General features: G+C 43.9%; 1 protein-coding gene across 7 annotated transcripts; it reads left to right on the top strand.

Annotated features, from left to right (window-relative positions):
- Positions 1–3,057: 3,057 nt before the first annotated feature.
- Positions 3,058–10,585, top strand: LOC125520140 (nuclear poly(A) polymerase 4-like). Of its 7 annotated transcripts, none has more exons than XM_048684968.2 (12): positions 3,060–3,852; positions 3,946–4,023; positions 4,192–4,299; positions 6,357–6,419; positions 6,507–6,668; positions 7,550–7,663; positions 7,768–7,830; positions 7,905–8,234; positions 8,310–8,474; positions 8,905–9,834; positions 9,923–9,999; positions 10,202–10,585. In XM_048684968.2, the coding sequence occupies exons 1-12, from the start codon at positions 3,775–3,777 to the stop codon at positions 10,239–10,241; spliced, it is 2,208 nt and encodes a 735-aa protein (XP_048540925.1). In that variant the 5' UTR covers positions 3,060–3,774; the 3' UTR covers positions 10,242–10,585. The 7 variants fall into 7 exon arrangements, with proteins under 7 accessions (XP_087391954.1, XP_048540925.1, XP_048540927.1 ...); XM_048684970.2 differs by having other exon boundaries at positions 3,061–3,852; positions 10,096–10,400; XM_048684972.2 differs by having other exon boundaries at positions 3,064–3,852; positions 9,954–9,999.
- The last annotated feature ends 2,544 nt before the right edge of the window (positions 10,586–13,129 follow it).

Below are 13,129 nucleotides of genomic sequence, written 5' to 3'. Positions count from 1 at the left end.
CAAAGAATTTTCTCAAGCATTAACAATTGAGTTGCTAATTCAACCGCACCTGAAAGACTTAATATATGCAACAAAGTATTTAGTAGTAAAGTAATATGATAGTAGTGGTAACGGTGGCAAAGGTAACAGTAGCAGTTTTGTAGTAATTGTAACAGTGGCAACAGAAGAGTAACTAAGCAAAGATCAATATGTGAAAAGTTCGCATGCAATGGATCAGTGATGGATAATTATGTCAGATGTGATTCCTCATGCAATAGTTATAACATAGGGTGACACAGAACTAGCTCCAGTTCATCAATGTAATGTAGGCATGTATTCCGAATATCGTCATACGTGCTTATGGAAAAGAACTTGCATGACATTTTTTGTCCTACCCTCCCGTGGCAGCGGGGTCCTATTGGAAACTAAGGGATATTAAGGCCTCCTTTTAATAGAGTACCGGAACAAAGCATTAACACTTAGTGAATACATGAACTTCTCAAACTATAGTCATCACCGGGAGTGGTCCCGATTATTGTCACTTCGGGGTTAACGGATCATAACACATAATAGGTGACTATAGACTTGCAAGATAAGACCAAGAACTCACATATATTCATGAAAACATAATAGGTTCAGATCTGAAATCATGGCACTCGGGCCCTAGTGACAAGCATTAAGCATACCAAGTCATAGCAACATCAATCTCAGAACATAATGGATACTAGGGATCAAACCCTAACAAAACTAACTCGATTACATGATAAATCTCATCCAACCCATCACCGTCCAGCAAGCCTACGATGGAATTACTCACGCACGGTGGTGAGCATCATGAAATTGGTGATGGAGGAAGGTTGATGATGACGATGGCGACGGATTCCCCTCTCTGGAGCCCCGAACGGACCCCAGATCAGCCCTCCCGAGAGAGATTAGGGCTTGGCGGCGGCTCCGTATCGTAAAACGCGATGAATCCTTCTGTCTGATTTTTTTCTCCCCGAACGTGAATATATAGAGTTGGAGTTGAGGTCGGTGGAGCACCAGGGGGCCCACGAGGTAGGGGCGCGCCCCCACCCTCGTGGACAGGGTGTGCCCCCTGGCCTTGATTCTTTCGCCAGTATTTTTTATATATTCCAGAATTTTTCTACGTTGATTTTCAGGTCATTCCGAAAACTTTTATTTCTGCATAAAAATAACACCATGGCAATTCTGCTGAAAACAACGTCAGTTCGGATTAGTTCCATTCAAATCATGCAAGTTAGAGTTCAAAATAAGGGCAAACGTGTTTGGAAAAGTAGATACGATGGAGATGTATCATTAGGCATCACTGAAATCTTTCTGTGTGCGTGACCTGAAGACTTGTTATACTTGAGGACTGTGAATCCTCCAGCCGGTTGGGCGTCGCGTTCTGAGCATCCAAGAATCATTGTGGATCGCCGGTGAACGAAGTCTGTGAAGATTTAGAAGTCTACCTTGAAGACTTACCAGAGTGATTGAGCGAGGACTGGGTGTCCTTAACTCAAGGGGAATAAGGTGAAGACGCGGTCTTCTGAGTTGAATCTCAGTCTCCCTAACCAGACTTACAGTTGTCACATCAACTGGAACTGCTCTACCAACTCCTTGTCTTCACCAAATAACTGGTTCTATCCTTCGCTTTCCTTTACTTTACAGTTTGTCTTCGTGAAATCATTAATTGCCTGCATGATCTGATTGACTTCACTGAGTGAAAACTGTTTACTGTTTGGTTTCATACTGTCTTCCATCCTGATCCTTACTACCTAGTTGCTGATAGTCTTCCTGCCTTCACTTCATTGCAATCTTGACTATGGCTTGTTAGTGTAGTCTACCTTCCGCTGCATATCAATAGGTTCATTTCTATTGTTTGTCTTCAAAGACCTTGTGTTTTGAAGACTTTCATAAAAATCGCCTATTCACCCCCTCTAGTCGATAAGTAGCACTTTCACACCTTGCGGTCGGGCTGGAGGCACAACCTGATAATGCACGTCGTGCTCCCCTCGCAAGCAGCAGAGCAAGATTTTGGGAGTCGGTGGTCCTGGTGGGCGTCCTGCGACAACGAACGACCTGCCTGATGAAGAGGTTGGGGACGACGGGCGACGGCGACGGCCGTAGCTTCCCCACTGGCAACAAAGAACCACGAACGCCGGTAAAATGCTTTCCGGAATGCCGGTGTGAGACAGCTATGGCATGGTGTGGTGGTGGTTCGGACGACCCTGGTGGAAGGCGACGCGGCTGGGGACGATGGTGGCGGCGACAATGTCAGAGGGCGGAGGGAAGTAGAGGAAGAGAAAAGGGGAGGGTCTGTGTCCCTGACGGGCAGGCCAGGGCAGGACAAGGGCACGCGCCCCGCCCGTCCGCGGGTGTCCGTTCGGCCGCAAACTCGGTCCAAAATTTGGCCGGGAAAGGGTCGAAAGCGGACAGAAAACAGACGACTGTCCGTTTGCTCCCGCACGTTGAAGGGTCTATTCTATCCATTTACCCTAACCCATTTGGGGTTGTGCGTTGGATTTGTTTTAATATCAATACAGACACAAATATTTATATACACAGGCGTACACTTATGGGATACCAACGACCTGATCCAGCTATTCACCCGGGAACATACTCACCCACCCTCAACGACCTGATCCAGCTATTCACCCGGGAACATACTCACCCACCCTCACTTACTCACGGGTCAAAACCACTCCACCGCTCACTCCGAAAGCTCCTCCAAAAGTCGTCTGCGTAAACCCGGGGCCGGCGGCGAGGAAAAGATCTGGACGCGTCGCCGGCCGCGCACCGCACCGCCTCGCTGCATCCCTATCCCGCTTTCCCCTTTTCCACCCAGCGCCACGCGGCCGCGGCGCCAACAGATTCAGAGGAACCCGGTGCGAACCCGTCCACCGCCTCCGCTCCCGCCGCGTGATTACCGCGCCGGATCCACCAATCCCTACAGCCCAGCCCAGGGCCAAATAACCCTCGCACCCCTCTTAATCCCCCGCAAATATCCAATAAACCCCCGGGAAAAATCTCTCCCCAAATCCGAGTCCACGAAACAGACAGATAACCCACACACCCACGCCCTCCACCCCCCCCTCTGTTTCTCTCTCCACACTGCCCTGCCCTGCCCTATTCGCCTCCCTCCCCTCCCCATCGCCTCTCTCCCCTCCCGGACCCCTCCCTCTCTCTCCTCCGCCACCCCTCGCCCCCGCCGGAGCCGGTGCGGCGGCCCGCCGTACCGCCTCCTCCCCGACCCCCGCGGCCGGCGGATCGCCGGATCCGTGTCCGTGCCCGATCTCGAGGCGCGTCCTCGGCCCCCGCCGATCCAGTCGGGGTCTCGATCCGATCCGGGCGGCGCGATCCCGTCGGGCTCCGTGGGGCGATTCTGCAGCCGGGGGCTCGGATTCAGGGGGGTGGGTGAGGGGGGGGGGGGAGTTTCCTGGGTGATGAAGGTTTCCGCGTCCTTGTTGTTTGGATCCGTGTATCGCACGACTCCCCTGGTCGTGTCCGACTAGTGCTCCCGCTTCCGTCGAGGGCCAATATAGAGGCGGAGGCCGTGGGCTCTGGGTTCATCCGAGGCAGGTCGTGCTCCGCTCGGTTCCGTGCGAAAAGCTTCGATTTTTGGGCGGTTCGGCTTGAATTTTGCCAACCCTTTTTCGTGCCTCGAGGTGCCGATCTGTGCGATTTGGCGTCTCCTGTTCCTTGAGATTTTGTCCCGAAGGCGGCTTGTCCGGGGGTGAGGGTTACTTAGTTGCATTATCTTAGACTAGAGGTGCTGCCGTTTTTGTGCGATAAATGGCGACCTCTAATAAGCCAATATCGCTGGCTGGGCCGTTGGATGCTGATGTCCAGAGGACGGCTGAATTGAACAAGGTTAGTAGCTACTCATTCGGTTACTTTACTGATTGTTTCCATTGAAGAAGATGTTTTGTTACTCACTGTTTTGTCTGTTACAATAAATTGCAGTTCTTGGTTGAAGCGGGCTTATATGAAAGTGCCGATGAGTCTGCTAGGCGGGAGGAGGTGCTGGGGGAGCTTGACAAGGTGATTACTCTCTCGCAACGCGGTTTCTTGCCTGCTTTTGTACGATATAAAAGAGACATGCAGTTTTCTGTGAATCTTTGACTCTTTTGTTCTAATCATTGCTTACTGATTGAAACAATGCTTGATAGATTGTTTATTGCTAAACAAGACCCTTGTTTGAATTTGCAGATTGTAAAAGATTGGGTGAAACAGTTAACTAGTCAGAGAGGATATACTGATCAAATGATTGAAGAGGCAAATGCCGTGCTTTTCACCTTCGGGTCATACCGTCTAGGGGTAAGTGTATGCGTTGCTTTCACGAAATTCCGTCCTCTACCGTGCATATTACAGCTTAAAAGTTTCTAACCTATCAGGCCAGTAAAAGCGGCACTGTTTGTTGGGCTCCCTTTGTTTCCATTTGATGATTAGTTGAATGATTGCTTGCTTCAGTAGGGATGGGGTTTCGGTTTAAACTGGCATTTTGGGTTTGTTATATAGCATTTTTTAATATTTTGGTTTTTGATAAACTATGACTGAACAAGCCATGGAAACTATTAAGTCCAACACTTGAAACTGATTTTATTTTGGTATAAACTAAAATAACATATGTGCTGCATCTGTTTGAACAACAGAACACAATACTATGGAAGTGGGCACCAAATCGAACAAAGAATCCGAGATCCAGATATCTCACCAATTTGCTTGATGTTGGCAAAATGGGGTAGGTGATGCCAGACACCAGATATAGAGCTGGCAGCTAGGGTTTGGCATTGGGGTCCAGTTGGAGATGGTGAGCTCTGAGCAGTGGAGCTGCTGCTGTGTGCTTTTCTTGATGGAGCACTGATGATGGTTTTTGCCTTGAAGAGCTGGTGGCCTGCTCTGTTTTACTGATGCGCTAATTAACAGCTTGTTTGTGCTCATGTTAATTAATTTTGGTTTATATATTCAGTTAAACTACAGAAGTGACCAAATTCAATTTGTTTGTCCGCAGTTTGCTACTGAAATTCCAGGCGAGTACCAAATTAACTGGAAAGTCCAGTGTATTTGGTTTGGTGTTTAGTTTTCATTTTTATGTCCACCCCATGCCCTAGTCAATTGGACCTCACTGTTTTGTAACACTTGAATTTCCTTTTTCTTTTTTAGCGGCATGCTCATTTATGATCAACACCATAGCACAAAATGAGCTTATGGGGAGCTCGGACCATTGTTAAAATAGGCATCGGCGGCAGTAATAGGTTGTAAAATCTTTGTTGTAGGCCGATGGATGCACTGGAGATGGATGAATGTGTGTTCCTAGGGAATCTAAATTGCTTGTTCTGCTTCTGGCACTTGCTTACTGCCTTCTTTTGTGTGCCGTGACTGAAACTAACATTGATGGCTATTCTTGTTTGAATAGATTTGGTCACTTGGACAAACATCCGAGTAGCTGTCAGTTATCTCATAAATATTCAGCATGATTGTTGAACAACAGTTTTGTTCATATTCCTTCCATTTGTAATCAAATATGTCTGGCGCTAATATTTACCAATATTATTTTAGTTGCCCTATATGGGAGGTTTCCAGTTAATTGTGAACTTAGGCATGTTTTACGGTGTCCATAAGGTGGCGCTTGAGCGTTGCTTATGCGGTAAGGTGCCCTGGCAGCGCCCAGGCGTTAAGGCGCGGGTTGATCGCCTTAAGACGCCTTACTACATTGGAAACCTTGAACATAGCCTAACCAAATAGTATTAAGAGTTCTTTTAAAGAGGCATAGGAACGCAGGAAAGCCAAGCACCCTTACGGTTGCTAGTTACATGGTCAGTTTATTCCTCGTTCTGGCTTGTGGGAGTACATGTCACTTTTTTAGCGTGGTAGCATGGTGCTTTTGGTGTCCATACAGCTACAAGTTATTTGGTTTGCTTTGCACTTGGTTCAAGCCTGTATTACTAAGAAAAAAAACACATGCTCATGTTTGCCCCTGTTGCTAATTTGTTCATTCTTTTACCTTGCATTGCCTTATTTTTCTTATGAACGTTCGTTGTCATCTTTTCACATATTCCCCAACTGATTTGAGCTCTGACATCTGCAACTTAGAGATAATTATGTACACTTGTTCACTGGTTCTCCACATTTTTGTTTAGTTACAGCATATTTTATGTTACTGGATGTGCATGCATCTCATTTTGTGGTGCTTGCTTATTACAAATTCTTTGTGCAGGTTGTTCATGTTCCATTGAATAATCTAATTTTCTTGTTTGTATTATATATGCTATTCAACCCTTTTTTGCAACCTACTGTTATATCGCATGTTAATGTTTTTTCTCTTCTCATAAAATTATCCACCTGTGCATAATTTGACACTTATGTTTTAATAGGTCCATGGACCTGGGGCTGACATCGATACTCTATGTGTTGGACCTTCATATGTGAATCGCGAGGTAATATTTTCTTGTTGTGTGCTTCCTTTGTAGTTTTTGTGTTAGCTATAGCATTTGTTGTTCTCTAACAATAGTAGTTTTTCACAGGAGGACTTCTTTATTGTACTGCATGACATATTAGCACAAACGGAGGAAGTGTCTGAATTGCAACCTGTACCTGATGCACATGTACCTGTGATGAAATTTAAGTTCCATGGGATATCCATCGATCTTCTTTATGCCAGCGTTTCTCTCTTAGTAGTACCATCTGTAAGTTTGTACTTTCTATAAATATATTCATGCATTTGTTTGTTTCTCGATTCATACCAAGTTAAGTAAGGATGGATATGAACTAGTACTGTTCCTCCCAATATCTGCCTTTCTTATGATCCTGATGTCTGTTCCTCCTAAATCTGCCTTATGACCCTGATGAATTAATTCTTCTGTGGTATTTCGTAGTAATCACATAGACCCTGTTGTCAGCTTGATGTGCTAGTATTGTAGGTGTGTGATGTAGGTTTGTTCTGCTATCCATAGTGTGATCTACTTCTACTTCTGTGCTGATTTTGTAGTGTTTTCTAACATCTGTGTTAGTGTCAGAGCAGTTATATCAAAGGCCTCTATTTTGTAGTGAAACTGTGAAAAATAGTTCTCTTAGCAAGCATATTGAAGTTGCAGTGTTCGTATTATTTTGGATGTGAATGTAACTTTTGATGTTGAACTTCTTGTGGTGAATAACATTTGAACTTCCATCATCATTGTCCACTAGTCTCCTGTCCGCTGACCTCACGGTAAAGCCCAGTTGTCGTCGTTGTCAGAACTCCTTCTGTTTAGCTCTAGGGAGTTGTATAGAATGAACCATCCAATTCCTTATTCTTATGCATATTGCAAAATTGTATCTTTGAAAGTTACTTCTTTTGCTACTTGGGACAGTTCTTCACTAACAGTCCTGCGGTGATTAGAGGACAATTCACAGCCATCATTGCAACTTGTCCTCTGCTGTTGATATTATCAGCTGTTTAATTCCATTCACGCTTGTGTTCTTTAAACTGTGGAAGGGAAATACTCTTAGAAGTCCACTTCCTGCTTCTTGCCTATATTGATCTCGAATATTTCAAGAGATGCATCTTTGTCTTGACATGTTGCTGCAGGATTTGGATATCTCTCAGGAAGCAGTGCTTTATGACATTGATGAGGCAACTGTTCGTAGTCTTACTGGCTGCAGAGTGGCTGACCAAATTCTTAGGCTTGTTCCGAATATTGAGGTTGACTGGAGGAACTATTATCTACTTTTATTCTACTCGAACATTTTTTTTCATCTTTGTTTTCTAGGATGGCAATGTTAACAATATACATACTTCTATTGTAGAGCTTTCGAACAACACTAAGGTGTTTAAAGCACTGGGCAAGAAGAAGAGGTGTTTACTCTAATGTAAGTGTGGTTTTACTATTATGTTGGTAACTTTCTATGAATTGCTAGGATTAATCTAATATCTGGCTTGATAGGTCACTGGTTTTCTTGGAGGTGTGAATTGGGCTTTACTGGTTGCACGAGTCTGCCAGCTCTATCCTAATGCTGTGCCAAGTATGCTGGTCTCGAGATTCTTCAGGGTTTTTACCCAGTGGCGCTGGCCAACTCCAGTGATGCTTTGTGCCATTGAGGAGGAGGAACTTGGCTTTCCTGTGTGGGATCCACGCAAAAATCCTCGTGACAGAACTCATCATATGCCAATTATCACTCCAGCATATCCATGCATGAACTCCAGCTATAATGTTTCGACGAGCACGCTGAGGGTTATGATAGAACAATTCCAGTTTGGCAATAAAATATGCCAGGTATTTTCTTTGGCACAATAATTACTATTCACCAACTGCTTATTTTGACTGTTCTATATATACTCTTTAATGCAGGAAATTGAGATGAATAAGGCTAGTTGGTCTGCCCTTTTTGAGCCTTTTAATTTTTTTGAGGCGTATAAAAATTATCTGCAAGTTGACATCATCGCTGAGGATGATGCAGATCTCAGACTCTGGAAGGGATGGGTCGAGTCTCGATTGAGACAACTGACTTTAAAGGTAATAGTATGTTGTTTATGCTCAGATTATTGTGCACAGCTTGTAATAAGTTCACTTCCTTTTGAGGCTATATATACTGCATCAGGGGAGTTGTTACGGGGATTCCTGGTTGTGAGATTGGGAGTCATTGCATTGTTTTGATTCTTGGGTTATGTAAAGTTAAGCCTGTCTGAACTGCAGAACAATTATAATGGAGGGTTAGAGTGGAAATTAATAATTGAGTTGGGAACTTGTAGGGTGACAATTCGCATGCCTGTTTTAAACAGCAAACAGCCCGTGTTTTAATTTCAGCTGCGTTCTTATACTATTTATTAGCCTACCCTAACTTGTTTAGTACTAAAGGCTTTGTTGTTGTTGTGGTGGTTGTGTTCTTACTATTTATGTCTGATGATTGACTCTTTAGCCTTTGGTTTTTGGTTGACACTTGCAGATTGAACGGGACACCTATGGGAAATTGCAATGCCATCCATACCCATATGAGTATGCAGATCCTTCTAGACAGTGTGCTCATTGTGCTTTCTTCATGGGCTTATCAAGGAAAGAAGGTGTGAAAATACAAGAAGGTCAGCAGTTTGATATTCGTGGAACAGTTGATGAGTTCAGGCATGAGATCAACATGTATATGTTCTGGAAACCTGGGATGGAGTTGGCTGTTTCTCATGTTCGGAGGAAAGAGATTCCAGCTTATGTGTTTCCAGAAGGATACAAGAGACCTCGTCCCCAAAGGCATGTGAACCATCAACACCAGTCTGATAAAAATAACACTGCAAATGGCGCATTGACTGGATCTCCAGACAGCCAGCTGAAGAGAAAGCATGATACTACTGGGATTGATGATACCGAACCTTGCCGATCTGTTAAGAGGGCTTCAATCAGCCCAGTTCACCCAAGAACTTTATCACCTCGGTCGGGCAACATTAGTGATGAGCCCAGAAGTGACAGCCAACAGAAAGTTACTTCTAATGCAAGCGGTGGGAGTCAGGATTCACCTGGCAGTGGCAATCGAGATCAAACAAAGTGTTCAAGTTCATCACATGCATCTGAGAAAAGCTTGGATTCAGTCGCATCAGGCTCCAAGTGTGTGAAAATGGAAGCGGTTTGTTCTGATGACGTAACTAGCAAGCATGTCGATTGTATTTCACCTGTCAAGGACAGCACTGCTCCAACCGTAGCAGTGAGTACAACTTTAAAGCGTGTTGCCGAGAAGGTCGTTTTGGAGCTTGTTGGAAGTGAAAGCATTGGCGGCAATAATGCAGAGTTACTGCAGATTGCAGAAAAGGACATGGGAAATGTCCTTGTTGAAAATCTACACTTTGGTGGGAATGGAGTTCCTCAGAGCGGCCTCCCTGAAGAATTAGAGGTCTCGCGTTCTTTCCTTCTTGAAATGATTTGCGTTTGTTTCCAGATATGATCTGAACTTCTTTATTTTGCTCATTTGGTTTATAAAGCTGAACAATGGGATTGAAGTGCGTTCTAAAGCTTATGCAGGTGTGAAGTCAGATGGATCCCAGAAGTCGTCATTGAGGCATGATCTTGAACTCAATCCTTATACATTGAGTATCTATGTTGCTCCGTTTTCTTTATACTCTGCTGTTTGGTATTTGTTTGCTACTTTGCGCAGAGTTAGTTTGACATCAACAGCATGAGGTTCCAGAGCCGGCTGGAATGGAGGGTCTGGTGTCCCTTTGGTAAGTTGTTCAACTCACAAACTTTCCTTTTCGACACAGATCTGCAAACACTGGGGACTTGGAAGGAAGATGGTGGTAAAATCATGTCTGGCAATGGCATGGCAAAAACAACAAACAAGTGAAGTTTCTTTCATGGAAGGTCGCAAGATCTTTGCCAACTCTAGTCTAGATTGGTGGCAAGTTCGTTTATGGAACCAGCTCGCTCCGCAGCTTAATTTGTCGATTCTGTCTGGAGTTGCGGTGTAGCTTGCCCTAATGTATGGATCGAGCTCCAGCAGTCTCCTTGGGTGGACTTGTTTACGTCCCAGGGATTCCGCTGTAGGTCTAGATTAGAGAGAGATGTGCTACTAATCCTTGTTTCTCAAGACCCCTTTGTACCTTCCCAACCTTTGTAATATAAGATCTGCAAGATGGTTCCTTGTACTTTGGCATAGCTCGCTTTTTTATCTTTTGTTTCATGTTCAGTCTGCGGGTTGCATGTGAGTTAGGGTAATTATGTTATCTGTCAAGATAACACCTTTTAAAACTATTGTATTCCCTCTGTTCCTAAATATAAGTCCTTTATATATTCCGATATGGACTACATATGGATCAACATGAGTGAATTCACATCACACTCTAAACTATATATATATATATATATATATATATATATATATATATATATCCGCATGTAGTCTTTATTGAAATCTCTAAAAAGGACTTGTATTTAGGAATGGAGGAAGTACATGCTGTTTCTCTCCTACATGGTTTCTCTTCTACAGTCAGAAAACTTAATACTCCCTCAGTTTTTTTATAAAAGGCTACTATCCCATTTTTCAGATACCAAGTAAACAAAGCCATCAAATAAATAACCTTTTGTGGTCTGGACTGGGCTAATTGAACATGTTGCAATGGTGCCTCTTTCTTTGCTGCATGCAACAAATAAATAGCATGACTAATTGTGTGGAAAACCTCTTGTGTTCTGGGCTAATTAAACATGTAACGTTTGCGTTATTAAGCACCATCGAGGCAAAATCAAATCAATTCTTCTGAAGATGGGACAGTGACCTTGAATAATGCGTCATCTTTGGAGCCCTTGCCTGCTGGTGGGGCCATACTAAATTGGGGAGGTAGAGAACCAATGGGATTGATATCAGCTGTTCTACTCACTGCATGTTGATTAAAGGTGGAAAAAGTGGAAAAATCGGCTTCCAAATGATCTTCGCGTTTTTCTAACCCCTGATTATTGCGTGGGTTTGAAATTAGCCGGCAATCTAAATCTCCCAATCCCAAACCAGGTTTCCCACGTGTTTCTCCTTGGGGAAATTTGAGTCTTCACATGCCCCATATATCCCTACCCGCCACAAATTGGCAAGATGGATTTCACTGTAGGTCTAGATTAGAGAGAGACTAGAGGTAACACGCGCTTTGCGGCACTGTCCTTTGGTTTTGGAAGTAAATTCCACTTTATCCCAAAGGATATTCGTATTTCATGCATATCGCGGAGGTGGTCGGGCAAACGCGGATCCCTGCAGGTACTATTGAGTATGTCATGTACTCCTTCCGTTCCTAAATACCTGTCTTTCTAGGCATTTTAACAAGTGACTACATACAGAGTAAAATGAATGAATCTACACTTTAAAATATGTCTACATACATCCATATGTGTTAGTCATTTGAAATGTTTAGAAAGACAAATATTTAGGAACGAAGAGAGTAGGTCGGTTAGTCTGGTTGTCGGAAAGTTCCGTTTAGGTTTTTTTTACCTTTTTTTTGTCATGTTTTACTTTCCTGTTCATTTTTATATTTGTTTTCTTTACTTAATTCGTGAATGTTTTTCACATTTACGAATAATTTTGAAATGCAGGAACGTAATTTATATTCTTGAACATTTTTTCAAATGCATAAATGTTTTATTAAAAATTTGTGAACATTTTTTAGAATATATGAAGATAACTTTGAAATTCTCAAAAGCCTTTATTCCTAGGGAGCTTAGTAACCGTGCGTTGCCGTGGGAATTGGTTGATGAAAATTTGAGTTGATAACATAATAAGCAAAAACAAAAATACATATGATTTACTATATTCGATTATGTATAGTTGTTACATTATTTTGAATATTTTAAATAATTGAATGGAAAACAATTTCCCATGCATGATTGAATATTCTGGTTGGCCTTCTTCTTTTCATAATTGTATGGTGAGGTGACATGCTTGCATGTTGAGATAAATAAGTCAGTGGGGATAACTCTCTTATGTATATATATTCTACTCTCTTTTCCCGTTTCTCAAGACCCCTTTATACCTTCCCAACCTTTGTATTATAAGATTTGCAAGACGTTTCCTTCTTAATGCTAAGGCAGGATTGTAGCGATCCGACCCGAAATCGGTCAATTCTCTGTCTATCTGTACCATCCTAAGATCATGCAGGCACACACAGTACATTGATGAAAATATCAAAGTTTAATCACACCTGATTAATTACACGATTCTCATATAGAGTCTTTATTACATCAGAATAAATTCGACCGAAGACGAACTCATGAGAAAAACTAATGCGGAAGCGCAGACGATAAGCGAGTCCATCCGACTCCAAAGGGTAATCACCGAGCGTGGATCGGCGATCTAACGGAGCGCTGGCTTACAGAGGGCGGTCGATGGCGACTGACGGCGACGGCTCGGGCGTCGAACGGGGCGGTGGCTCCAGCGGTCGAGGGAGGCGGTGGAGTGGCCGAGCGGGTGCGACGGAGTGAGGGGAGGTCGAGGGTGGCCTCTGCGTCAGTCGGGGAAGACGGGGGCAACCGGGGCGTTGAGGTGCAGAGCCCAGTGCTCTGCAACTCTGGTGGCGGACGACGATCTCCGAGGTGGCGGCTCTGGTGCAACCTAGAGGGCAAAACGATGTCACATGGATGCACAAGGCTGAGGGGGTCCAGCTGACAAGATTTGGAGACAGGGGAGGCTCACCGACGATGACAAGGGCGACGAA

Source organism: Triticum urartu, chromosome 7A, assembly GCF_056163025.1.
Source record: "Triticum urartu cultivar PI428250 chromosome 7A, HENAU_Tu73, whole genome shotgun sequence".
Lineage (NCBI taxonomy): Eukaryota > Viridiplantae > Streptophyta > Magnoliopsida > Poales > Poaceae > Triticum > Triticum urartu.
Note: the sequence above shows the minus strand (reverse complement) of the source record. Positions and strands in the feature narration are given on the sequence as shown.

Coding starts and splice junctions, on each gene's coding strand:
- LOC125520140 (XM_087535828.1), top strand. CDS start 3,775: ATGGCGACCTCTAATAAGCCAATATCGCTGGCTGGGCCGTTGGATGCT. Junction 4,300..6,356: donor TCGGGTCATACCGTCTAGGG/GTAAGTGTATGC, acceptor ATGTTTTAATAG/GTCCATGGACCTGGGGCTGA. Junction 9,835..9,922: donor GCCTCCCTGAAGAATTAGAG/GTCTCGCGTTCT, acceptor TGGTTTATAAAG/CTGAACAATGGGATTGAAGT.